Source organism: Erpetoichthys calabaricus, chromosome 1 (genome assembly GCF_900747795.2).
Source record: "Erpetoichthys calabaricus chromosome 1, fErpCal1.3, whole genome shotgun sequence".
In the NCBI taxonomy this organism is placed as follows: domain Eukaryota; kingdom Metazoa; phylum Chordata; class Cladistia; order Polypteriformes; family Polypteridae; genus Erpetoichthys; species Erpetoichthys calabaricus.
In genome coordinates, this window is record NC_041394.2 from 142,644,656 (window position 1) to 142,672,307 (window position 27,652).

A 27,652-nucleotide genomic window follows, 5' to 3' on the forward strand; every position below is an offset into this window, starting at 1 on the left:
TTTTATTTAGTTTAAAATTTTATTCTTTGTCCTTAAAAGCAGCGAAATAGTTCTCACATGTATTAATGATATGCCAAGAGCTGAATAGAAAACAGATAATATATATTACAAGATAAATATTTACTTTGCAATTGTCTATGCCATACAGTAAAAGTATTTTCCAGTGGTAAGAAGGAAGAGCAATTAGTCACATACCTTAAACTCTCTATTTAATAAGAGTCACTTGTCTTGCAAAGGTGTTGATAAACTTTAAATCACATCCAACATGTAAGCCTACTTTTTTCCTTGCTGTTTGTACTATGGAACATTTGCAATCAAAAAATCAGGCACAGTAAAAGAGAAGAACTAAGCATTAATGACAAATGCATTAACTCCCATTCTTTAATTCGCTGCTGAGAATAAATGTTATGTAGTAAAAGTCAAAAAACTATTCAATAAAATTTTATTTATAGTACAAATACTCTAGTTATTCAGTTACTTTACATACTTAATAGATTTCAACCTGAGATAAAACAATAAGTTTCCAATTAGATGTTTGATTCACAATAAAATTTTTCTCTCGTTAAAATCAAAGCTTGCATTAGTACTGTGAACAGGATATCTATAATATACTTGTATATATTAAGATTTTAATGAAAAGCTTCAACCATACTTCATCTTTTAGCATTTGATGCAACTATTTCACATTTTTGTAAGAAGCAAGTAAAATTCATTAGTCACCACACATTATCATAAACACTTAAAATTGTAAATAAAATTGTTATAATTCTTTGGTCTTTATCATGACAGTGTTTTATGTTATTAGGGTTTTACACTTCCAACAGAGAAGAAAAGGTACCTGGTTATTTCCTTATGCAATGAACCATTAACAACGGGATGTTCAGAAAGTACATTAGTCTGTTTATTAGTACACTGGTGCTCCCAAATACATACAAAGTTTAATGTGCATAATACAAGGACTTAACCTGCACCTCCTTCTTGTAAATAAAAAGTAGTGTGGTTGGCACTCATTGACCACATCACAAGCCCCATACACTTCAACTTGTATCAAGTCAGTTATAGTAGACTTGCCAGTAGTGAGTTTCTATCAAAGAAAATAAATGTTTATTATTACATCCTCATATGTAATATGTACACTATATATGTACACATGAATTTTTTACTTTACACATCACTTTAAAATCTCAGAATATGCGCAGCTATTATACAATATTTATACAAGTAAAATTCTAACAATAAAGATAGCAATCAGTCCACCAAAACAGCATGAAGAAGAGTGTTCTGTGTGATATTCAAATGTTACTGTCACTTAACTCATGACAAATTAATCCTTATAGCCTGTTCTATATTTTCAAATGCACAGCACAATTTCAGAACCGTCTATAAATATATTTTGTACCTTGGCATACAGTTAATACATTAGATTTGATAAAAGTTTACTGTATTGAAGTTGGGTTTAAGCATGTCTTTCCAGATACAGTGGGACAAGTAATTTGTTCAGTGAGACTGTACTCAATTTTCTCAGTACAAAATTTAAAACATTTGTACAGTTTGTACTGTATCTCTGGTTAAATAACAATTTAGCAGATAAAACGGAGGCTGTGATGCATAATATGTAACTGACTACCAAAAGCCTTTGAGAAGAAATTGAAAGGCTCCTTTTGAATAAGTTATATAACAGGAAAAATGTTGTACTCCTTGCTTTTGCAATATTGATGAGGATAAACTTCACATATTCAAATCTGCCAATTTCTCCGTTGTAGATTCATTTTTAGGATCCAATATTTTGGTAGACCCTAGATGAGCAATCACTGCATCCAATCTTAGGGATTATTATTAGACAGACATGTTTTCCAGTTTAAAACATATGACTGAACATATAGTGTCTATGTGTAAAGTGAAGAGAATTTTATGACATTAGGGATTCAGGACAGCTGGCAGCATCATATGAAACATTTTGATTGTAGATTATCAAACAAACAGCAGCCCTAAAATGAGAATCCTTAATCACCAGCACTCTGTGGTTGGTAATCTAATCAGCACAAAATATCAATCATCAAAGTCTGGGATATCCTCATATGAGTAGCCACGGTAGCCTTTTGAAGCATAGTAGGCAATACGTAGATGATAAAACCCAGGCAAGAAGACCAGAATACCAATTATAAGAACTGGAAACGTTCGGTCAGGACTCTGTGGAAAAAATAAATATAAACATACATTAATAAATAGAATAGATTGATGCCCCCAAATAAATTTGCATAGTAAAAGCAATTTCATTACAGTCAATTTGGACAAAATGACTCAAGGAAACGAAAGTTTAGCATGGGTCTGAAGCAAGATTTTTAAAGTGTGAAGTATTTTTCAGGACTATTACATTATAGTTACATTATTACCAAAGTAATAAGAAATTAAATGTGAACTCTGTCATTTATTAATTTGTATATACTGTATATTGCTATAGGCATATTATGAAAGCATTCTAGTTAAAACAAGGATTATGATTTTCTCTTTATATTCTTTGTAGTAACAGGGTAGTTCAGCTTGTAGATTTAATAAAGACTAACTCAAAGACATCACAAGTAAGCAGAATGGAACTGTAAGTCAGCAGCCACAATTGCTTTACTCAGCTTTAGTTCTCTGCCTCAGATGTTAAAGAGGGGCTGACACACATTATTTTTCAGCCAACATGTAATAATGTGTTTATTTATACCATCTTCTAGCTTAGTGGGACAAAAATGGTACTGTACATGCAAATCTATAAATATCGACATAAATAAACTAACAATTATGTCCATCTTTCAGTGTGTTAGTGCACCTTGCAAAAATCATTTGTAAAATGGGCATACAGTCCAACTTAAAATACAGGTTACTAAAATATTTTGATCAGTACCTGATATATCTAACACTGTAATAAAACTAAGGGGTTGGCTTTGTGTAGTTCCATACTGACCCTTAAGACCTAGGAGGCAGCAACTTTGTCAGTAAGTATAGAGTTTTTGTGTATAAAAAACCCTGCACACTGGAGCACTAATAATTCAATTATGCATTTTAAAGAAATTTGGCTGATGAATACGGATTTTGTTTAGCATGTCAAATTAAGAGTGTCATCATATTCACATTTAATTGGAGAGATTTAACAAAATCAAAATACCACTCAAGTGTAAACAACACTAGTTCCTCATCAACTAGTTTAACCTTGTCTATTATTAAGTTGCATGGTCAAACTCTTGAGGAAGACAGGTGTTGACATTTGCAGATACAGCTTTTTTCCCATGGGCATTTAAGGATAAAACCATAATTGGTGTATGCTCCAGACCTTCATGGATCATTTCTATTGTCTTATAGTGCCAGCCCTTTTGATAATTTCACTTATTTCTTATCTAAATTATTTAATTTTAAAATAGTATGTATAATGCCTGTGACCATATAAAGAACAATTAACTCATCTAATATATACTGTGATGAGTTACCCAAGGGTTGCCATCAACAAAGTGGCATCTGGATAGCAGAGGGAGGAATACATTACCCAGCCAGGGAAAAGGAGTGTGAAAAAAATCCAGTAATGGAAGTCTGAATATCACTATAGAAAGATGTCCACAACAAGAAGCTACTGTCTCTGTAAACTTACCAGAAATAAATTAGGTGCTAGGATCACCAGTGACAGAAGAGTAGAGAGGAAAAAATGTAAATTTCTACCAAGATGGTGAGTAACGAGTCTGTAATAAGGGTGCCTGACCCTCATTTTAAAGAGACAGTGAATGAAATTATGGAGGGAGCTCCCTAGCTGGCAAGGAGGCTCCAGGGAAAGACTAACTATAGTTCAGAGATACAACATGAAATGAAAACCCAAACCAGATGCGTATGGTAAAAGAGAAGATGGCTAAGCAATTCCTGGGGACTGTGTAACATGAAGGATTAACAAGGCACCTTGCAGCAATTACTCAGAGCACACTAAAGTGAGAAGGAGTTCACAGGGATGGGCAGATGTCAGCAGGTGGGGCCCTGTTGCATGTTGTAGAGAACAAGTGGCATGCCTGGTCCTTTAATTATAAAGTGAGGTGGAGGAATACAAGGATACCTAGTACTGGCAGATGGAAGATAGCCCCAGGATTTGCAAGGGGTGTTCCCGACTCTGAAAGTGATTCTGGGGCTTCCACCAGAACTAGCTTAATGGTTAGGAGTGAAAGCCACACTTAATATGTGGCTTACTAAGCTTGCAATCAGTTAGGGCAAAACTCAACTGGCAGGAGGCTGATGCAGCCAGAATATGGAGGGAGTTGAACAGGGTTAATTAAGTAGGTAAGTGGCAGAGCTACTTGATGTTTAAGGCACTGTGTGAACTTATGTTAGTGAAGCAGAAAGTGTTTTTGTGAGTGGATATTTGATTTTTTTTTATCCCAAGTGTGTTTTTACTGACAATTTTTGCTCTGGGTTAAGATGGAACTTGTTTGTATTTATTCTAATGTTATGTAGCAGTTTTAGATGAAAAGACAACTGGTCTTAAAAATAATTTTCTTAGATGGTCTAAGATCTTCTCCCAGGTAGTCTTTAATTTGGTAGGAGCTATACATGAAATGGCACTTAGGTTACTTCAGTATGAGGCTGAGCTACAATCCATTGTGGAATCTTACTCCACAGGTGTAACAGACATTAATTTATATAAAGAATAAACACCCAGATCTGTGTTAAATATTCACAGCATATCTGACTTCATTTGATATCCTTGGCATCTTCTCTTCTGGTTTGCTGGGCATTGCCATCCCTCAACTATCATAATAGAGATATCAAAACTGATTGAAAAAAATGCATAAGAACAGAATATATCAAACACTATTAGCTTCAATGTCTCAACTCTCTTTAAAGTATTTTTGTTATGCCAAAAAAGAGTCAGTAAATGGAGAAGTTAATTCTACAGTTTACTAATTTAACCAAAGTGTACATTTTTGTTGGGTGAACTGAATATTCCTGATCTGCTTATAGTGGATACAAGATTTTGACTGTGTTTATATCGTGTTAGAAGAGTGCTATGCACTCAAGTACAATACACTTTTACAAATAAACACTGCTATAGAAAGTTGTAGGTAACCCTCGACCCCATATATAAAGCTGAACTAGCAAATTTGCTTATAGTGGATACAAAGTCTACACACCCCTGCCAAAATTGCAGATTTTGTGTAATAAAAAAATGAAACAAAGATTAATCCTGTCAGAACTTATTCCACTTTTATTGCAAAATTTCACTCTATACAAAGAAAGTGAAAACAAATCAGAAACAGTTTAGTGAAAAAAAGTAAAAAAAAAAAAAAAAAAAAAAAAAATAGTCCTACAAAAATCTGGTTGCATTATTGGGCACACCCTTTAATAATCAAGGATGTAGTGGAGTTCAGAACTAACCAACCAACCACAATAAGTCTAATTTCAAATAGTAGTTAGCATATACCTAACATCAATTAAAGTGGCTCTGACTGAGCTCAGATAAAGTTTGGCTGTTCCTGTAGGATTATTCTGATATCCTCTTGGTTGCAAAACACTCCAAAAGCTATGGTCCGCAAAGAGCTTTTAAAACATGAATGGGATCTCATCACTCCAAATTTAACTTTCCAGCAACACATTTCTTTCACTACCTTCAAATCAGAAACTTTGTGAAACAAAACCTGCCCAATTTCCCTCACCTCCCTCTCATCTCTCACTCAACATCTCAGAAAAGGAGTGGAAGGTAGCAATGAACAGAATTCACTTAAGCTCCATATTCACAAAGCATACAATTTTCAACTTAAAATTATATATCGAGCATATCTGTCTCATTTAAAATTGTCCAAAATATTTCCCGGGCAAGATCCAACTTGCAAACGTTGCAATCAATTTCCAGCCTCACTGGGCCATATGTTTTGGGCCTGCGCCATATTAACATCATTCTGGACAAAAAATTTTAAATGCCACTCAGACAGCCTTGATGTCACAATTCCTCCTAACCCATTAACAGCTGTGTTTTGTGTACTTCCAGATGGGCTTAAAGTGGAGAAGGACAAACAAACTTGTTAAACTTGACTTGCATGTATGGAATCCATCCATCCATTTTCCAACCCGCTGAATCCGAACACAGGGTCACGGGGGTCTGCTGGAGCCAATCCCAGCCAACACAGGGCACAAGGCAGCATGTATGGAATGTTTTTTGATTTTAATAAAATAAAATAAAAAAATTAAAAAGTTTAAGGGATGTGCACAGTAATGCAACTAGGTGTTTGAACGATTTTTGTTTTTTCATTTTTTCACTAAACCTTTTTTAATTTGTTTTCACCTTCTTTGTATTGATTGCAATTTTGCCTTAAAGGTGGAAAAGGTTCTAACAGGATTTATCTTGGTTTAATTTTTTACTTTTTAATTTTTATATTTTATTTCCAAGCTCAGTATTTAGTGGCTAAAGAAGACATTTCTAGTTTCACTTTGTAACTGAAAAACACGGATTGTGCAACTAATAAGCATTAATCAGTCTTAAAGTGTTTCAAGCACCAGAGAAGCCACACCCAACTGCTATATATCTAAATACACATGCACATATTTTATATATATATATATATATATATATATAATATCTTACAATCCCTAAAGTCTTGATACAACCAGGTACTTACCGAAACATGAATGTAACCAGTGAGGAGGAGAGCTCCAATGATGATAAGAAGGGAGCCAATCAAAAAAAGTACTGCTGCTAAGGCAATTGCTTTGTAAGGTACTTTGGGAGGACTCTTTTTAAACTAAATAACAGAAATCAGGGAGAAAAAAAAGAGAAAAATATACATATTTAAACTTTAATATTTAATATTTGTTTTGTGAAAAGCAATACAAGCCTACTGTATCAACTAAACATTCAAATAGTTTTTACTTCAAATGTATAAGAAATGTGTGAACTTTAATAAAGCATACACATTTTTTTTACTTGGCAAAGAGTAAAGTGTCCCATTACAGAGCGATTATTCATTCAAATCAAATACATAAACATACATAGCAATTCCCCAGTAGTCTAAAACAGTGTAACAGTTCACAAAGAATATGAGTTTACATTACTTAGTTTTATATTTCACTAGATAAAATGTAGTCTATAAGTTATTAAACAGTAAAACATTAACATTTAAGAAGTAAAGATACCGGTACATTGAGCACTACTGGAGTGGTTTCGGGTAAACTACATTTTAAAGGCACTATAACACAACAGGTAAGTAGTAGATCCCTTGTGAAAGGCGCTACACGACCGCTGTGGTATAGAAATTACATTTTCTATGTGATCGTCCAAATTTTTACCTGACAACCTTGCACTACATGCCTGTGATTTACTTGCTAAAATAATTAATCACAAAAGCAACCTTGAATGTTGTGACCCGAACTTACCTTAAGGGACAGTAAGTAGTTGTGCAGGGCAATTTACAAACAGAGTCCTGCTTCGATGGTGCCGATTATACTCATTTGCAAAGATTTCCACTCTCCCAGGAGCCGACGGGGGACTTGAAGTGTCACAAACAGCGCGAGAAGAGAGGACGCTGCCCAAAACTGCAAAGCTCTCGACTCGGCCGAGCAGCCTGACAGTCCACGCCTCCCAGCATCCACTTTGTTCTCACGACCCCTCACAGCTGAAGGCGGTCTCGTCTTCACATTGTTTATAGCTCGCCGCAGTTAAAAAGTAAAAAGACGCAAAGCTGTTTTCCTCATCTCTTCTACTATCAAGTACTGCCAACTAAAAAAAAGTTACAATGTGACAGTTTCAGCAACAGTCACATGGACGAATAAATAAAACTACTCTGTCAGAACGCGCCTGGCAGCGGACGGCTCAGTGCTGTAATCCAGACAGAAGGGGTGGGAGAGGGCGACGCGGGCCGCACACAAATAATAACAATTCGTAAAGATGATATACAGTGCATCCGGAAAGTATTCACAGCACATCACTTTTTCCACATTTTGTTATGTTACAGCCTTATTCCAAAATGGATTAAATTCATTTTTTTCCTCAGAATTCTACACACAACACCCCATAATGACAACGTGAAAAAAGTTTACTTGAGGTTTTTGCAAATTTATTAAAAATAAAAAAACTGAGAAAGCACATGTACATAAGTATTCACAGCCTTTGCCATGAAGCTCAAAATTGAGCTCAGGTGCATCCTGTTTCCCCTGATCATCCTTGAGATGTTTCTGCAGCTTAATTGGAGTCCACCTGTGGTAAATTCAGTTGACTGGACATGATTTGGAAAGGCACACACCCATCTATATAAGGTCCCACAGTTGACAGTTCATGTCAGAGCACAAACCAAGCATGAAGTCAAAGGAATTGTCTGTAGACGTCCGTGACAGGATTGTCTCGAGGCAAATATCTGGGGAAGGTTACAGAAAAATTTCTGCTGCTTTGAAGGTCCCAATGAGCACAGTAGCCTCCATCATCCGCAAGAGGAAGAAGAAGTTCGAAACCACCAGGACTCTTCCTAGAGCTGGCCGGCCATCTAAACTGAGCGATCGGGGGAGAAGGGCCTTAGTCAGGGAGGTGACCAAGAACCCGATGGTCACTCTGTCAGAGCTCCAGAGGTCCTCTGTGGAGAGAGGAGAACCTTCCAGAAGGACAACCATCTCTGCAGCAATCCACCAATCAGGCCTGTATGGTAGAGTGGCCAGACGGAAGCCACTCCTTAGCAAAAGGCACATGGCAGCCCGCCTGGAGTTTGCCAAAAGGCACCTGAAGGACTCTCAGACCATGAGAAAGAAAATTCTCTGGTCTGATGAGACAAAGATTGAACTCTTTGGTGTGAATGCCAGGCATCACGTTTGGAGGAAACCAGGCACCGCTCATCACCAGGCCAATACCATCCCTACAGTGAAGCATGGTGGTGGCAGCATCATGCTGTGGGGGTGTTTTTCAGCAGCAGGAACTGGGAGACTAGTCAGGATAAAGGGAAAGATGACTGCAGCAATGTACAGAGACATCCTGGATGAAAACCTGCTCCAGAGCGCTCTTGGGGCGACAGTTCATCTTTCAGCAGGACAACGACCCTAAGCACACAGCCAAGATATCAAAGGAGTGGCTTCAGGACAACTCTGTGAATGTCCTTGAGTGGCCCAGCCAGAGCCCAGACTTGAATCCAATTGAACATCTCTGGAGAGATCTTAAAATGGCTGTGCACCGACACTTCCCATCCAACCTGATGGAGCTTGAGAGGTGCTGCAAAGAGGAATGAGCGAAACTGGCCAAGGATAGGTGTGCCAAGCTTGTGGCATCATAATCAACAAGACTTGAGGCTGGAATTGCTGCCAAAGGTGCATCGACAAAGTATTGAGCAAAGGCTGTGAATACTTATGGACATGTGATTTCTCAGTTTTTTATTTTTAATAAATTTGCAAAAATCTCAAGCAAACTTTTTTCACATTGTCATTATGGGGTGTTGTGTGCAGAATTTTGAGGGAAAAAATGAATTTAATCCATTTTGGAATAAGGCTGTAACATAACAAAATGTGGAAAAAGTGATGCGCTGTGAATACTTTCTGGATGCACTGTAAAAATGGCGCCCACAAACAAAGTGATTAGTTCCTGTATTATAATATGTTCTGTGGTCATACGTAATTTCCATATCACGTGGTCATACGTAATTTCTGTTTCAAACGCGAAAAGAATTTTATATATATATATATATATATATATATATATATATATATATAGATGTCATTTGAGAAATTGCTTTACCATTTAAAAGTCACTGAAAATGTCTTGTTATTCCAATTAAAGTGAGATCAAAACTTTGGCTCATGTGGATACTCACATGGGACTTTTTGATATAATATATGCAATTTTTCTTTTCTGTCAGATATCTGAAAATATGATTTCTCATCACTTTTCTGCATAGCTGTGATGGTAAAATCTGTGTTCTGCATTCATAGGTACACTTTGTGTGTCATTTTGAAATTATATGTATAGTTTCACAAGATGTTTTTCCTCAGCAATACTCACCTCACAATAGTTAGTTTTAAAACCACTGGCTTACTCTTTTCACAGCTGGCAAATAGGTTCTGTGAAAGAGCCAGACTGCTGTGTCTGGAGGTACCTTGGCATAACAATGTTCTTGCTATCTTAGATATAGAGGAATACACTTATTAAACTGGACAGATTTAAAAAAAAAAAAAAACAAATTTCTGATGAGAGTTCTTGCTCGGCCTTACAGTTCTCTTTATTTTTTCACATAAAAACACTTTTTCCTTGGTGAACTTAATGCAAACTCTACTCAATGGGGTTTTTGGGGGCTAAGTGCATTATTTTTTCAGCCACAGTAAACTACATTTCTGTTGTGTAAATTTCTTGGGTTTCTATATATTAGATAGATAGATAGATTACTATGTTTCTGCAGGTACAGGACTCACTTTTTGCATTATCTTCCTCATAAGCAAATGCTTTTCTCCTTTGTAATGCACATGGACTTACAGTGGGGCAAAAAAGTATTTAGTCAGCCACCAATTGTGCAAGTTCTCCCACTTAAAAAGATGAGAGAGGCCTGTAATTTTCATCATAGGTGTACCTCAACTATGAGAGACAAAACGAGAAAAAAAAAATCCAGAAAATCACATTGTTTGATTTTTAAAGAATTTATTTGCAAATTATGGTGGAAAATAAGTATTTGGTCACCTACAAACAAGCAAGATTTCTGGCTCTCACAGACCTATAACTTCTGTCCTCCACTCGTTACCTGTATTAATGGCACCTGTTTGAACTCGTTATCAATATAAAAGACACCTGTCCACAACCTCAAACAGTCACACTCCAAACTCCACTATGGCCAAGACCAAAGAGCTGTCAAAGGACACCACAAACAAAATTGTAGACCTGCACCAGGCTGGGAAGACTGAATCTGCAATAGGTAAGCAGCTTGGTGTGAAGAAATCAACTGTGGGAGCAATTATTAGAAAATGGAAGACATACAAGACCACTGATAATCTCCCTCGATCTGGGGCTCCATGCAAGATCTCACCCCGTGGGGTCAAAATGATCACAAAAACGGTGAGCAAAAATCCCAGAACCACATGGGGGGACCTAGTGAATGACCTGCTGAGAGCTGGGACCAAAGTAACAAAGGCTATCATCAGTAACACACTACACCGCCAGGGACTCAAATCCTGCAGTGCCAGACGTGTCCCCCTGCTTAAGCCAGTACATGTGCAGGCCCGTCTGAAGTTTGCTAGAGAGCATTTGGATGATCCAGAAGAGGATTGGGAGAATGTCATATGGTCAGATGAAACCAAAATAGAACTTTTTGGTAAAAACTCTACTTGTCGTGTTTGGAGGAGAAAGAATGCTGAGTTGCATCCAAAGAACACCATACCTACTGTAAAGCATGGGGGTGGAAACATCATGCTTTGGGGCTGTTTTTCTGCAAAGGGACCAGGACGACTGATCCGAGTAAAGGAAAGAATGAATGGGGCCAAGAATTGTCAGATTTTGAGTGAAAACCTCCTTCCATCAGCAAGGGCATTGAAGATGAAACGTGGCTGGGTCTTTCAGCATGACAATGATCCCAAACACACTGCCCGGGTAACGAAGGAGTGGCTTCGTAAGAAGCATTTCAAGGTCCTGGAGTGGCCTAGCCAGTCTCCAGATCTCAGCCCCATAGAAAATCTTTGGAGGGAGTTGAAAGTCCATGTTTCCCAGCGACAGCCCCAAAACATCACTGCTCTAGAGGAGATCTGCATGGAGGAATGGGCCAAAATACCAGCAACAGTGTGTGAAAACCTTGTGAAGACTTACACAAAACATTTGACCTCTGTCATTGCCAACAAAGGGTATATAACAAAGTATTGAGATGAACTTTTGTTATTGACCAAATACTTTTTTTCCACCATAATTTGCAAATAAATTCTTTTAAAAACAGACAATGTGATTTTCTGGATTTTTTTTTTCTCATTTTGTCTCTCATAGTTGAGGTATACCTATGATGAACATTACAGGCCTCTCTCATCTTTTTAAGTGGGAGAACTTGCACAATTGGTGGCTGACTAAATACTTTTTTGCCCTACTGTATGGATGGAGATGAAGATGAAAATGATTTTCAAGTTTGGACAAATCGGTAGTCTGGACATTCAGGAATACTAGTTTTTAATTCTGGGCAACCAAATTACAAACTTGCAAAACCCAGTGGATAAAATTTTTCCTAACTATGCTGTGAGATGGGTGTGACTCTGTGTACCCTAAATGGTGAGTTTTGAGGAGTAGCTGATTAGATGGGAGGCAGAATAATGAACGAAGGGCTGAATATGAAGCAACAAATCCTCAAAACAAAAGAATGACATACAAAAACATTTGAAGTGCATCTCTTTATCATGCACATTATCCTCACAAGAATATTATACTCAACCTCCCTTTGCTGCTTTTGGTTAATGGGTCTGCACACATGCACACACGCACACACACACACAAGTGAGCATTATAGTGAAATTGTGCAGCAAGTCTACATAAAAAGCAGGAGAAACAATAGCATTATATGTAAAGTAACTGGGGCAGCAAGGGCAAGAATGCCAAAAGTTACTTGTATCCTCCTGTTATTTACTGTAATATAAACCAATTAATAATTAATGCATACTTTGCTACGAATTAAAAAAAAAAAAAAAAAAAAAAAAAAGAGGATAAAGCAAACCATTCCACTACTACTTCAATTACAAGTGCAGGTATAAGTGAAAAGAATTATAATAACAAATAGTATTTTGACTTAAAATAAATAGAAATAACTTTTCACATACTGAAAGAACATTTTCAGCAAATTAAATACGGAGGAATTCCACAAAGTAGGGATGACTGCAGGAAGTGGACAGTATCACAACTAAGTCAGTGACTGTACCATGTTGTATGCAGAGAGCATCGAGAAACCACATGTAAAAGTGGTTCTTCATTGTCAGGCTAAACTAATTTTAGGATGAACTGGTGAGAAAGCACATTATCATTAGTTTGTTTACTAGGCAGCCTGCAATAACTAACAAATGCTGATACAGTGCTAAGTTATTTCATGAAATGCACAACTTAGAAACAAACATTTACACTGATACAGCAGGTAACTCTTTCGAACTGAAAGGCTTGATAAAGTTGGCAAAAAAAAAAAAAAAAGACCTAAAATATTCAACAGGTCTTGCCTTACGCAGTTACAGAGGACTACCATTAAAAAAATAAAAAAATAAGATGCATCATTAATCGTTGTCTACTCTGGGTACCTAATAGGTATATTGGAGGTTTAGAAGTGCTCCTTATTATTACCACAAAAATGGTCTGAACGTGACAAATGTAATGCAGCTCTATATATAGATAACTGGCTACAGTCAACTGAAGGTGTATGACACTGTAAAGGACACATGCATCTCAGAATAACCCAAAATTCAAAGCGAGAAACTAATTGATGGCGTCTGAAAACAAAATTTGACAATATTAATGGAGTATTTCAGTTCATTTTTGTTACAGTATTTTTGTATACATTGGTAAAAGGCCATACATCAACATTACATCATTATTTAAAAAATCATCTATTTGCTAAAATATTCTCTTTCAAGATGTTGACTGTGTTTACATTGTGTTAGAAGTACAACACACCTTTACAAATAAACGTTGCTGTAGAAAGTTGCAGTAACCCTTCACCCCATATATAAAAGCTGGACTACCAGATTTGCCAAGCTGGTTGCTCACCAGACTACCATATCCATTTACAATCTGTCCACCCATATATATAGTCTATTAATATTCATGTTGGGATACATATGATAATGGAATTAAAATTAGTGTGAAAACAACTATAGAGTAAGATGAAAGTCATGATCAAAAAACCTCCAAAACAAAAGGAGTTGCAAGAAACACCCTCTTTCACTGGAAGCACTCATAATACGACCTAAATGTAGAGCATAAATATATTCACATCTCTCTCTTGCAATTTTGAGACACAGGGTGTCTCCAACAGAATGTACCTATGATGTACAAATGAATGGCTTGATCCCTAATATTTTTTCAAACAGAAAGCAAAGCTATGTAATTGGCATGCTAATCACCATCACCGACTCTTTTAAAACTGCACAGTTTCAAATTCTACTGAGGAAAGACTTGGCAATGCAGACACAAGAGACAAATAAAACATAAAAAAATCAATTTACATTTGCTGCCTAATAACCCAAGACCAGCCTCCTTCTCCATCATGACGGAAATGACACAGATATTTGGGGAGTGTGTGTGCGTTTGGGACAGCAAGCAGCAATTTTCATAAACCAGTTCTCACACCCCCTTCATGAGACAGCTGAGATTCAATGCCACTCAAATGCTATTTCAGTAACAAAACATCCAGCCAAGGACAAAGGTTCCTAATGATGTTGCTGAGGTAACTGAACAAACTGTTCCACAACCTGGACTGACTTTAGTGCTGAAGGATTCTAGGGTATTTATAAAATGCATCGGAAAATTAACTTATGGTGGCCATTTAAACAAATATGATGGAAATAAAATAAACTCCCCCAGGCGAGAAAAAAAAAACATTAAAAACACACTAGGACATGGGCAGGCAATTCCTCCCAGCATGACCCAAAATGACCAGTAATAAAGTTAGCCATGACATCAGTTAGTTACACTACTATTATATTTATTGTGCTCGAAAGCCTAACTACACAAAATTTAGGATAAAGTCATGAATTTGCTTCTAGTTAAAGAATAAATCCAGTAAAAACCAAAAACTACAGAGGCTTGATTATACCCTCTGAATTGCTTAAGTATACATGCAGACAGGTAAATTTACATTTCATCATCACTATGTATAGAATGTCAAACACAACAGATTTAGAAATATTAAACATGTTACTGTATTATCTGTCTTCAAAGTTCTGAAATCTTTTTGGATTTGCATAATGTACACAAAACATGTATGTACAGGTTTACATCTGTTTTCCTAGTCTGTCAGTCACTTTCTTACCTGTTTAGTCCTGAGACCTATCCCAGCCAGTATAGGGTGCAAGGCCGGAACAAATCCTGGACAGTATTTAATATATTTAATATCACCAATCCACCTAACTTGCATGTCTTTGGACTAGGGAAGAAAACCTACATAGACACTGGGAGAACATACAAACTGCATGCATGAGGATCCGGGACATGAACCCATAACTCCTTACTACAAGGCAGCACTGCTACAACTGCACCACCATGCCACCATGGCTTACCTCGTGTTTTTAGGAAATATTGATGGAAAGAAGTGGATTATGTCAAGTTGTCATAAATATGGAAAAACTGTGCATAATATATAACATATAAATATAATTAATTGAATGCGAAAAATGTTTTTTATAAAAATAATACAGAAGGCTAGAATTCGGTTACTAATGTCTGAATGTGACTTTTTTAATATCAGCTATAAAAGGCAGGCAGAAATAGAAATTCTGACATAATCTTTTTTTCTTAGACATGCTTGATTGCATGTCATAATACAGTACAGATATGTCAAAGTTCACTGTACTGTTGCACCCTGTTAACCCAGACAATGTAGACTGGGTACATTACTCCAGCTGTTTGTCTATACTGCCTTTCATTTTAAAATATTTCATATACCTAATCCTCAAGCAATTTTCCAGTGAACTTTTTCCACAATTGTATTTTTCTAAAACCATATCGGAAAGATGTAATACAGACATAATACAGATCCTGTATTGTAGCATCAGTTAAAGTGATTTTGTCAGACATTCTAAACTAATTATGTTGAATATCAGAAATATCAGGTTTTTCAGAATAAAATTAATAAAAAGTATATACTTAGCAAACAACATTAAGTGACCTATTGGAAAAAGAAAGCTTTCTGGAGGTATGTTTATAAAATAGTGAGCACTATGCCAGGGTCTCGTCCATGGCTCTTATGCCATTTCTTTACTTTATTGTTGTTTGGGTGTTCCTTTATAAATTATGTTTCTAAAATGTTTATTTTCCCTTTTTCTATTTAGTTTTTCTTTAATAAGTACTAATATTATTTATATTCCTTGACCTCTGTGCATTTAGTGTAGGAGGTGGGCCCTCCTAACACTGCAGATGTGGGGCAGCCTGAAAAAGCGAATAGAAATATACATATTACTGGCTGAGGAGTTGGTCTTCACCAATTTTCATTTGATTCTCTACCAATTTAGTTTTTTTGACAGTGAAACTTCTTAAAAGCTCTTTTTTATAAATTGTTGCTTCTGGACTTTGCTTTTTGTATTTGGCTTTTGATTGTGGATTTAGGCCTTAGCTTTGTTAATGTGCCTTTTGGTAAGCCTTGCTTGACTTCTTCCATTCCAATTTTTTTGCAAATAATATACTGAAAGAATTTAGGGAACTAAGTTTTGTTAATCGGAGACAGTTTTTTTTCCCCTTCTTTCTTTTGAGAATTATAAATTTGGTACCTTTTTGGTGTGCAGTCTTAAAAACCTGCTTCTTTTTGAAAAACAGGCCTGCACTTTGAAAATGGGGCCTTCCTTTAAGTGTTGTGTGAGTACTGGCTCAATTTTTTTGAAAAGACTATTTATTGCACAAAATCTAATTTCAATAGTTTTGACAATGCAGTCGGTCTTCTTTGAGAGCTGCACAAAATTAATCAGTAAGAATCTATACAATGTTGCTAGAGGTCAACAAAGTGTAATCTTAACCCATGTGAAACCATTAGTTTATCTTAAGATGACAAGCACTTTCTTTGAAGCCCTCCTGTGCAGCTCTTACTTCCAAATTGCTTTGAAGTTTGGTAGTAAAAATTTGAATGTATATTATTTCTTTAATTTTAAAAACAACTAAATATAATTAAATAACTCAAGCTCTCTCCACATCACTTATTCTAATACTTTGGTGGGTTTTTTTTTTATTTTGCTTTGTTTTTTTTTTCTTGTATGTTGAAAGGTAAACAGTCTGGGAGCAAAACTGGAAAAGTCTGAAGTTCCTTTTGTCTTCTTTTTAGGCTATACTGCAACATTCTAAAAGTTGGTGGTGCCATTCCAAATCCAGGATGAGTCTGTGGCTACATAAGTAATGGCTGTCCTATTTACCGCCATGACAACAGTGTCAGAAAAAATGTACAATATACGGTATGGTCATCTGAAAAAGTAACTGCACTCTATGAATTGTTTTTTCTTTTCTTTTTTTTTTTTTTTTTTTAAACATAAGAGGACAAATCTAGATTTGATCTCCACTTAAACAATATCTTTAGATCAGGGGTCTCCAACACATCGCTCGCAAGCTACCGTTAGCTCTCAACCCCTTTCCAAGTAGCTCGCCAAAGGGTTAATGAATCCTACATAAATCTGAAAACTTGATATCATTATCCTTTTAACACAAAATCACAATCCAGAATCTGAATTGCAATCTATCTATTCAATGTGGCATACACTTAAGAGAATATCCGGACTCAAACTCATCAAGACCTACGTAACACTTTATTTTAAATATCAAACAAAGTTGAATTCAATTGTTCTCTTGTTCACTAGCTAAGCAGAGTTAAGGGACACACCCCGAAGCTGGCGAGTGAGTGAGGAAGGCCCCTCCCCTTGGTCTGCTGCGTGTTTCTTCTTCAAATAAATCATACCGCAAGCGAAATATGATACGTAGCAAAATGTGAGAAGTCACAAAATCAACCGGAATGTTCAAGCAAATTATAGAAAAAAACCTGATCTAAATCCGTTAAGTAGTTCTCTCGTGAAAAGCATTTCTGGAGCTTAGTAGAGCCAGATAACTATAAGAATCTTCACCAAGTAGCTCCGAAAATGTCTGCTTTATTTGGGTCAACATACAGTACCTCTGTGAGTCTGCCTTTTCTGACATGAATGTCATGAAATCAAAGTTCAGAACAAGACTGACAAATGAACACTTAAATGACTCCATAAGAGTGAACCTAAGTGGCTACACTCCACCATACACATCTCTTGTTGATTCCATGCAGTGTCAGTCATCTCACCAACTAAAAACACATCACACATGCAACTGGATATGTGAATACTCTTGTGAAGTGAAACAGTGACATGTAACAAAATGACAAAGTAATATCTGTGTATTTGTAATTGCATTTTTTTGTTTTGCCAGCATTCATGTTTTAATTCAATAATGTGAGATACACTAGAAAATGCATACAGACATACAAAATGCACTTGCAGGTGAACTAAATATTTTGTTGATGTTTTAATGCAAAATGTGAGTTGTGAACACCAACATTTTGTAAATGTTCAGGCAAAACAAGCTTATTCAGTTTGTTTGGGTTGAAATAAGCTATGAGAATAAACATCAGAAAACATGAGTAGCTCTTGGCCATTTTCATTTTGTAAAAGTAGCTCACAGGGGAAAAGAGGTTGGAGACCCCTGCTTTAGATAAAGGTAATTGGGGTAAAAAATGAAAATTTGAATGCAATAAAAAATTCAATGAAATATGAATGACTATGCCATTGCCAGTGTGAAAAAGGTAAGTATACCCTTCACCCTGGTACTGTCCCCTTTGGCAGAAACAACTTCAAGTAAGCATTTCCTGTAACTGTCTTCCAGTCTCCAACATCACCTACAAAAAAGTTTTCTCCACACCTCTATGCAGAATTCTTTTAGCTGTGCAACATTTCAGGGGCGTCTTGCATGCATAGTTCATTTCAAATCAATCCACGAAATCTCAATGGGATTCAGATCTGGGCTTTGACAGGCCATTCCAGAACCCTCCGTTTCTTTCTTTCAGCCATTCCTTGGTGGATTCACTGGTATGTTTAGGGTTACTGTAATGTTGCAAGGTATACTTTTGGTTGAGCTTTAGTCTTCTGTAAGATGGTCTCACATTATCACCCACTGGCACAATGAAAAATTTCACAGTGGATTCTATGACTAAGCTGCCCAGACTCTGATTCGGCAAAGCAGTCTTAAACCACAACAGTTATTGTCTGGTTCTTCTGATCAAATGCCGTCTGATTTTTGCCGAACATGTTTCCCAGTTCTGCCTAAATAACTCTACCTTTGCCTCACCTGTCTGGAGCACATTTTTCCAGAAGTCCTGGTCTTTGCCTAGGTGTTAATGGGCAAACCTTAGTCTTGAGCTAATGTTGTTTCTGGATGTTGGTTTCCTCCACCTCCAACACAGATCTAATCTTTGCAGCGTTCCTTTAATGGTAGCTTCATGCACTTTGACATTAACCGTGACAATAGTTTAATGGAGCATGCTTTTCACCAGGCTTGAACTATTCTATGCATTTTGCATCATTTGAAATGTCTGCCTCCATTGATGAGAATTTGAAGACAGCTCACAGCTCTCTCCTGCACAGCTAATTCACTTTTGATGAAATAATCTACTCATATCAATTGATCACTGTGGACGTCACCAGCACAGGCCAGGTTTATGCCTATGGCATTTTTTTTTTTTTTAAGACTTAAATAGTAAAAGTTTTCACATTGAAATGGAATGTCTTTAGACATGATGAAGTAGGGATTGTTAAATTTGATTTTCAGTTGCCTTCATAACCCTGTTTTACCTAATTGACAGAAGCATCATGGGGTTTTCATTTATATTTATCTCATGCAAATCTCTACTTTTACCACAAGCTAAGTGACAGCATTGATAAAATATCAGTTTTTATTTTTCTCCAAATAATATTCTACGCAGGGTAAATTGTTTTGTATTGTGGCTGGCAGTTGTCCTTTGTAAATAATTCCTGGATAGAGTTTAAAAGTTCCTTTCTGTTAGTCCCTAGTGGAGTGCAGCATCAGGAGGAGACTTGCAGGGAAGCGACTGAGGTAGGAGAAACAGCTAGAGAATGGAGATAGGAAGACAAAGGATGATTGGAAGGAAACCTAGAGCTGGCATGCTAATGTTGACAAGTAGACAACCTACCCTAACAAGCAGAGATGACGCATAACCCATGACAGGAATGCCCAAACTACCAGTTGGATTATTTTTTTTTTTTTGTTTTGCATCTTGTATCTCCAAATACTCTGTACCAATCTGTTTACTCTCTGGTATCTGTCTAGTTTTGTAAATTAATCTATTTTTTTGTCTTTGACCTTTTTGGCTTCATTTTGTGTTCCTGAGAAAACTCAATATTATAGGAGGAGTTCTCTGAATTTGGTTAAAAGGCATGCCTCTAGCATTATTAAAAATCTGCAGTCCATTAAACTGAAACATGCTTTTGAGAAAAAAATATATAATTCTGAATTAAAAATAATTCATTCAAAACCATAGCAATACTTTCAATCAGTCACATTTATTTTGTCAAAAAGCACATGCTGCCACTGACCTAGTCATTCCTTTTCTAAATTCACTTTTTATGTTCCATTTGCAGAACAGAGTGCACTGGATCCTATCCTGACAGACTCATGTCATATCAGTCTAAGACATACAGGGGAGAAGGGGGAACATCTGATTAGTTTAGTCTCCACAATAAATGATTTATGGAAAAAGGTACAAGCATTAGAGGAAGCTTAATCTAAGTAAATGGACTCTGTATCTTTAAGCCAAAAAATTCAGGCACAAGCATCAGTATGCTTTGTGCTCTAGGAACCAAGTTACCCGAATTATTCTATACCATTTCAGTAATTAATTATCATTCTGATGCTGATCTTTCTGAACATTAAATAGGTCACTACAATAGCAACTGTTGAGAAGAATTCATAAGTAATTAAAGAATTATGGTATTTGAGAGTTCCTCTTGAGTGCCTCTTTCTCTTGCACAATTTGGCTCAACAACTAATCAGCATATCATTATCATCATCACAGAAAAGGCTTAGGTTTCGAGTCTGGTTTTCCATCCAGCCATTTTAGCTCTAGACCTTCCTAAAGAAACTGGGACACACACCAATAATCGAAATATCAATATTTTCGGTATCAGGGGACCCTAAAACCGCAGGTTCAGTCGAAAACCGGACATCAAAATTTTTGACAAATCTAAAGCTTGCACTCCTCTTCCATAGGTAACAGGTTATTGTGGGGGAGGGTGCAAAGCAAAAATGATATTAGATTTTGTGCTAAAGTAATTTCATTAAAAAGAACTGCTTTATTTCTTAAGGTGCAAATATATAACAAACTACCCTTTAAAATGCTTTAATGTTAAGCAGGAAACTTTGTATCTGAACCTTTTATATGTAGAATTTCACTGTACATGTACTAATAATGATCCTATAAACCTGTAAGATATCATTTATAAAGGCACATCTTTATCTTCACAATGCACATTAGAACAAAAACTAAGCTCACTTCTGGTTAGGAGTAGATCAGGACAAGGGTATAAAACCATTTCTAAATGCTTTGAGTTTTCCAGCAGCACACTGGCCTCAATAATTATGAAATGGAAGAAATATAGAACCACCAGGACCATCCCAGAGTTGGCTTACCAGCCAAACAAAGCAACCAAGGTAGAACGGCCTTGCTCATTGAGATGACCAAGAACTCTACAGTCACCCTAACAGTTTCCAAAGTTCTCTGCCGAGATGGGAGAACCTTTTGAAAGGATGGCCATCCCAGCAGCACTCAATCAATCAATCAGGCATTTATGGCAGAGTAGCTAGATGGAAGCCACTGTTGAGTAAGAGATATAAGACAGCCGCTTGGAGTTTTCCAAAAAGGCATTCAAAAGACTCTGAAATCATGATGAAAAAGATTTCTCTGGTCTGATGAGACAAAAATGTAACTCTTTGGGCACAACTCTAAACACGTTGTCTGGCGATGACGAGGCACTGCTCATCACCAGCATAATTCCATCTCTACAGTGAATCATGGTGGTAGCAGCATCATGATATAGTGGTATTTCTCAGCAGCAGGGACAGGCAGACGGGTCAGAATTAAGGGAATGATGAAAGCAGACAAATACAGAGAGGTCCTTGAATATAACCTGCTCCAGAGTGCACACAACCTCAGACTGAGGTGATAGTTCCTCTTTCAGCATGACAATGACCCAAAGCACATAGCCAAGACAACAGTGGAGTGGCTTCAGGAAAAATCTCTGTCACACAAAGGTCAAATTTAAGCCCCATAAAGCATGTGTGGAGAGGCCTGAAAACCACAATTTACAGACACTTCCCATCCAATCTAATGGTGCTTTGGAAGAACTGCCAAGAAGAATGGGATAAACTGCCCAAATCCAGGTGTGCAAAGCTTGTGAAGACTTCAAGATGACTCACAGCTGTAACTGCTGTCAAAGACTATAGAGCTTCTACAATACAGAGTATTAATTAACGGTCTGTATGCATATATGAATGAGGAATTTCAGTATTTGATTTTCAATATATGTGCAAACCCTTCTAAAAACATGTTTTCACTTTTAACTTATGGGTAAAATGATGGGCAAATTTATCCATTTCAAAAAAATTTAAATATGCAGAAAGTGAAGGGATCTGAATACTTTCTAAATATTTCAGTGAATTGCCCTTTCAATACACAAAATTACACTGAAAATTTCTACTGTTTCTATTCAGCGTCATATGAGACAACATTGCAGTGCAGGATTTTTCAGATCACCAGGTTATAATCTCAAATCAATTACAGGAACAGCTTAAAGATCAAGTTCAGGACATGTATGAATGCTTTTCTGGAAACCACTCTAGTCTTCTATCAAGTAAGATTATGCTTGAAGGCTTCATGTGGGAGGTTATTTACAAACTGACCTAATCAAACACAAAAGGAAGAAAAAACACTCAGCTCACAAAATGGGGCTCAAATAGCATCAGGTGTCAGTCAGGAAGCAATCCTGGACAGGCTGTGAATACATGAAAGGTACACTACCTGTACTTACTCATTCTGAGCCAATGTATAGCTGACAATTAACATACAATGGATGTGTTTGAGTAAGATGGGCACCAAAATACTTAAAGACAAAACACACATATATACAAGACAGATTATGATTGGGGTGGAATTTGAACCCAATGTGAAACAATGGAGCAAAACACACTAATACTTTTAAATATGAAGATGTATTTAACTTATTAAGCTGTAAGACAAAACAATGCAAGCAGACATATAGTAAATAAACCTGGAATTCACACATCCTCCCATGTGAATCTCACCTGTAAGTCAATGTAGCCATCATCATTGTCTGACAACTTTGAGTACTTCACTTTACTGCTTGGAATGCCCGCAGAAACACTGCTACGAGTTGGCATCATAACCAGAGATGCAGAAACCTGCAAGAAATGAATATTGCAATACTGAAAAAGACTTGTTGACGTGCAAGACCAGTGGACACCTTAGTCTACTACAAGGTGCTTAAGAAAATGCAATAAGCAAATTTATTATGGATGCCTGCGGTGGGTTGGCACCCTGCCCTGGATTGGTTCCTGCCTTGTGCCCTGTGTTGGCTGGGATTGGCTCCAGCAGACCCCCGTGACCCTGTGTTCGGATTCAGCGGGTTGGAAGATGGATGGATGGATTATGGATGCTAACCAGACCTTAGACTCTCAACACTAAGAAACAAAGCTTGGAAAGACTAGATAATTGAGCACACTGTGGAGCCATGAACCCTTTTCAAGATACACAACTGTTTTAAAATGAACAAATGTGAACAGTGGAAAGCTGTATACTTCTATTTTATCAGAAAGACACAGCAATGATAAGATACTATATACATACTGTTTACTGGCCCATTGTTACTTGAATGAGCCTGATCACCCTTTTTATACAGTGAGAGAATATTTGGTAGCCTCAAGTCTTTAGGACTTGATAAACGTTATCTGGTCCTAGTAATTTCAGCTTGTTTAATCCAAGCAGTACTTCTCTTTCTGCAATTTCAAAGTTAACACGATTTATTTGCATTTGCCTCAACTGTTAATGCTGCTTCTAAACACCTTGCAATGCCTAAGTGTGGTTCTAAAACAGTCTAGTGTAAGTTAGTTGTGTCCATCAAAGTGAGCCCTTTCAGCACTACCACAACCATGGCCTCTGGCAATCCACAGCTCTGAATTTTATTTAAACTCACTTTTATAAAACTGGAGGTGTATCTGTTGCTGCATTCCTGTAAGCAACTTTTAAACCCCTCCCTAAATTATTACATCTCCAGCTTTTTTTTTTTCTAAGAGGTTCAGTAATAAGGCATGCCAGTACAGCTTACCTGAAAAACATAATCTAAGTTACACTAACCACAGAAACACTCACTTGGTTGCAATTAAAATCTGCAGGATATATGATCTGATAGACTACTTACCATCACTTATGGTCACACAATTATCATGTCACGTTTTTGATTTTTATGTGGTAGGTGGTACAGCAAGTAGAACCCCTGCACTTGTATCCCGTGTCCACTGGCTGTGTGTGCAGAATTTGCAACTACTTTAGGTTTCCTACTACATCCAAGAGATAGGCATTTTAGGTGGACTACCGATTCTAAACTGGCCCGGTGGGCATATTGATGGATTGGGTTGATGCGTTCCTCCCTGGCCCCTGGTTCTAGCCCTCTCTAAAAAAAAGCAATTCCAACCAAATGCAATGTTTGAGAATACTGCACAATGTTTATATTTTGTGAGAATCTGGAATAAACCTCCAAGTAGTGCTGGGAGGTATACCGGTTCATACCAAAAAACGCTTTTTATTTTTGTTATGATATGGATTTTTCTTATATCGCAATACCGGTTTAAATGGCCTAAACAACGTTCGTAACGTGGTGTAGCAGGAAATTGTTAAAGGGGGGACCTTTTTCACTGCTACACCGCTAAACACGTGTTAGTGGAGGTATTGAGCAGTGAAAATGGCCAGAGAACACTCTGAAACTGAAGATGTAGCAGACGATAAAGTTGAACATGATGACACAGAAGATCTTTTGCTGAAAAAAGGATCCGTGTCTGTTGTCTGGAGATTTTGGTTTTAAAAGATCGGATGTGGACCAAACAACTATTTACTGCAAATGCTGTGGAGCTAAAGTTGTTGCCGGACGCGGCAACATGAGCAATTTGCTGCACCACCTTAGCCGCAAACATGCTTTGGAGTACCATGAATGTATGGAACTAAGATTGGCACCCTCCACGTCCTCAGGTAAAACTGAAAAATCTAGAGGACACTCGAGTCAGACGTTACTTGTAGACGCATTTGCTAGAGGTACCGCCTACGACAAAAAAAGCAAGCGGTGTACTGAGATAACCAATGCCATTACAATCCATATAGCTAACGTGTCAGTGGACAAAGATTGATAACATTAGCAGAAAGTGTAGTTGGTTTACAAAAAATATTTACTCTTTATTCCTTTTCTAAGACATGTTCAGTGCAATACAAATTTTGACAAGCACCTCTGAATATTTTACTAAGTCTAAATGCCTCTTTGGATGGCTAAAAATATGTTGCCAAAATTATAGTTTAAGTTGTTTACAAAATTTGTTCAATAAAAAGGTTCTGTATTTTGAATGCACCTGTCATGCAATGTGATTCCTTCTCTTCATTAGTGCCACCCCCTTGAAAACAATCACTTTATGGGGCCGTGCAAATCTGTATTAAAACTTGTGGCACATTAAAAAATGTTTTAGTACAATGTACAATTCTCATGACAGTGGAATAGGTTATTCTTAGCCAGTCTACTGCAGTAATTGCAATGGAAAATGTGGTTAACCTGCGGTGGGTTGGCACCCTGCCCAGGATTGGTTCCCTGCCTTGTGCCCTGTGTTAGCTGGGATTGGCTCCAGCAGACCCCCGTGACCCTGTGTTCGGATTCAGCGGGTTGGGAAATGGATGGATGGATGGAAATGTGGTTAACATCCACTCATGCATGGGGAAAAAATACCATTGAATACTGTGAAACTGGTATAATTTTGAAAAATACAGGGATATAGAATTTTGGTCATACCGCCCAGCCCTACCTCCAAGCCATATAAGTAAGGAGTACACTCTTTAGCAGTTGTAAAAGTATCTAATATTATATCAACTTAACTAACAGCTAATCAATAATCCCTTCAGGTCAGATTGGGGAGCATGCACTGGAACAGCGTGTTGCCCCACTCACCACACAACAAAATCACTTGGGATCCTAGTTGGCAATCCACCAGGCAAACACACGTTACATTCCCACCCCCAATAAATGAACATTTATCTGTCGTATCCAGGTGTTACATTGGCATCCCCTTGGCCTGGTCCAGCCACTCAGGTTCTCAACAACGAGGATCCTATGAGCTGGATCACCCTCGGGGAATTGCACCACATGGCCGTAGTGCCATAACTGATGCTCTCTCATGATGCAGATAATGCACCTCATTTGGGACTCCGTAAGCAACAGCTTGTTTAACACAAAGTCAAACGTCCATGTCCAGCGACCATATAGCAAAACAGGAAGTACCAGGACTCTAAAGACTTTTGCCTTTGTCCTTTTGCAAAGATATTGGGAGCGCCACACCCCTTTGCACCAACCTCATTACCCCACATTCTCTCCAAATTTGTCTACTGATTTCAATATTCCTGGATGGGCACAATTTTCACTTGTCACTTCTAAACATTATTAAGTACTAGTTGTCACAGCTGTTGATCTTTGCACCTGTCAGACTGTATGGCCATACTACTAGACTTAAGTTTGTATTCCTGGTTACAATGTCTATAGGCAACAGTACATCATATAAATAACTGTGTCTAATTAACATCTTAAGTAGCCAAAAAAAATCAGACATAAGCATTCTGTCATTCATGTGCTTTTTCAATTAATGTGGTCAAAAACTACTTATCCTATGCCAACACCGGGCAAAGGCAAGGACCAGCCCTGGATGGGACACCTCTCAATAACACTCACTGAAAGAGTACTGTAGCGACCTCACTGTTAACAGGTTTGAAATGGAAAAAGCAAAGCACGGCAAAGAAGTGGCTGCAGAACAGTTTACTCGTAACAGTTTTGGAAGAATACTCGAATATAAAATAAAAACGAATGAAATTGAACTAGAACTATTTACAACAACCTATCATTGTTATGTTACTGAAACTCCGGTTACCTATACAGAATCCTCCTCATCCCGGCTCGGACTTCATCTTTATATCCTACATATTTCCGACGTCTCCCGAACAGTCCAGAAATCCCCGCCTCCATTTCTCGTCAATGTAAACTCTGACGCAGTCTTCAGCGCCAGTCTTCCTTGGACTCGACAGATCCTCAGCTTCTAGTCTTTACCCGGGCCGGGATGCCATAATACCAATGTGAGGTGAACTTAACACGAATATCATTCAAATGAGAGGGGAAACTCGGAATAGCAAATGAACACACGGGGAATTACGTGCACTGTCCTCAGTTTTTGAACGGAGCAAGTTTCGAGCCCAACAGGTGATGCATGAGGTCTAAGCACTGCGCCACCATACCACACCACTTACCCGTGCTTAATATATTCCGAAATCGTTTTGATTGTAGCGTACAACTATATGAAACACATAATATTATAGTACGGATGAGTAGCGAGTTTATGAAAAGATGCCGATTGCTAGAATTTAAACACCAAACTAACTAACCTGGAGGACAGGTCTCAACCAAAATCTGTGACGGCGTGCGTGTTTTCTTCTCAAGATTCTGCGTTCAGCTTCGCTATTTTTTGTCTTTTTCTTCCTCGTTCTTTCTGTCTATCTGTTTTTCTCACTCCAGGATGCACAGCAACTGTAGATGCATCGCCTAACTCCCTTTATTTGGCAGCATCACGTCGTCGCACATTAACATCATCATCAAAACGCTTCTAGTTCAAACTAGGCCCCGAGATTTC

The 27,652-nt window shown here is 37.4% G+C and overlaps 1 protein-coding gene across 1 annotated transcript; it reads right to left on the reverse strand.

Moving 5' to 3' along the window:
• Positions 1 to 27,652, reverse strand: tmem230a (transmembrane protein 230a). Its single transcript, XM_028806502.2, has 4 exons — positions 27,408 to 27,652; positions 23,015 to 23,131; positions 6,633 to 6,755; positions 1 to 2,190 (listed from the first exon to the last, which is right to left on the reverse strand). Exons 2-4 carry the CDS (start codon positions 23,111 to 23,113, stop codon positions 2,050 to 2,052), a joined length of 363 nt encoding a protein of 120 aa, XP_028662335.1. The 5' UTR covers positions 23,114 to 23,131; positions 27,408 to 27,652; the 3' UTR covers positions 1 to 2,049.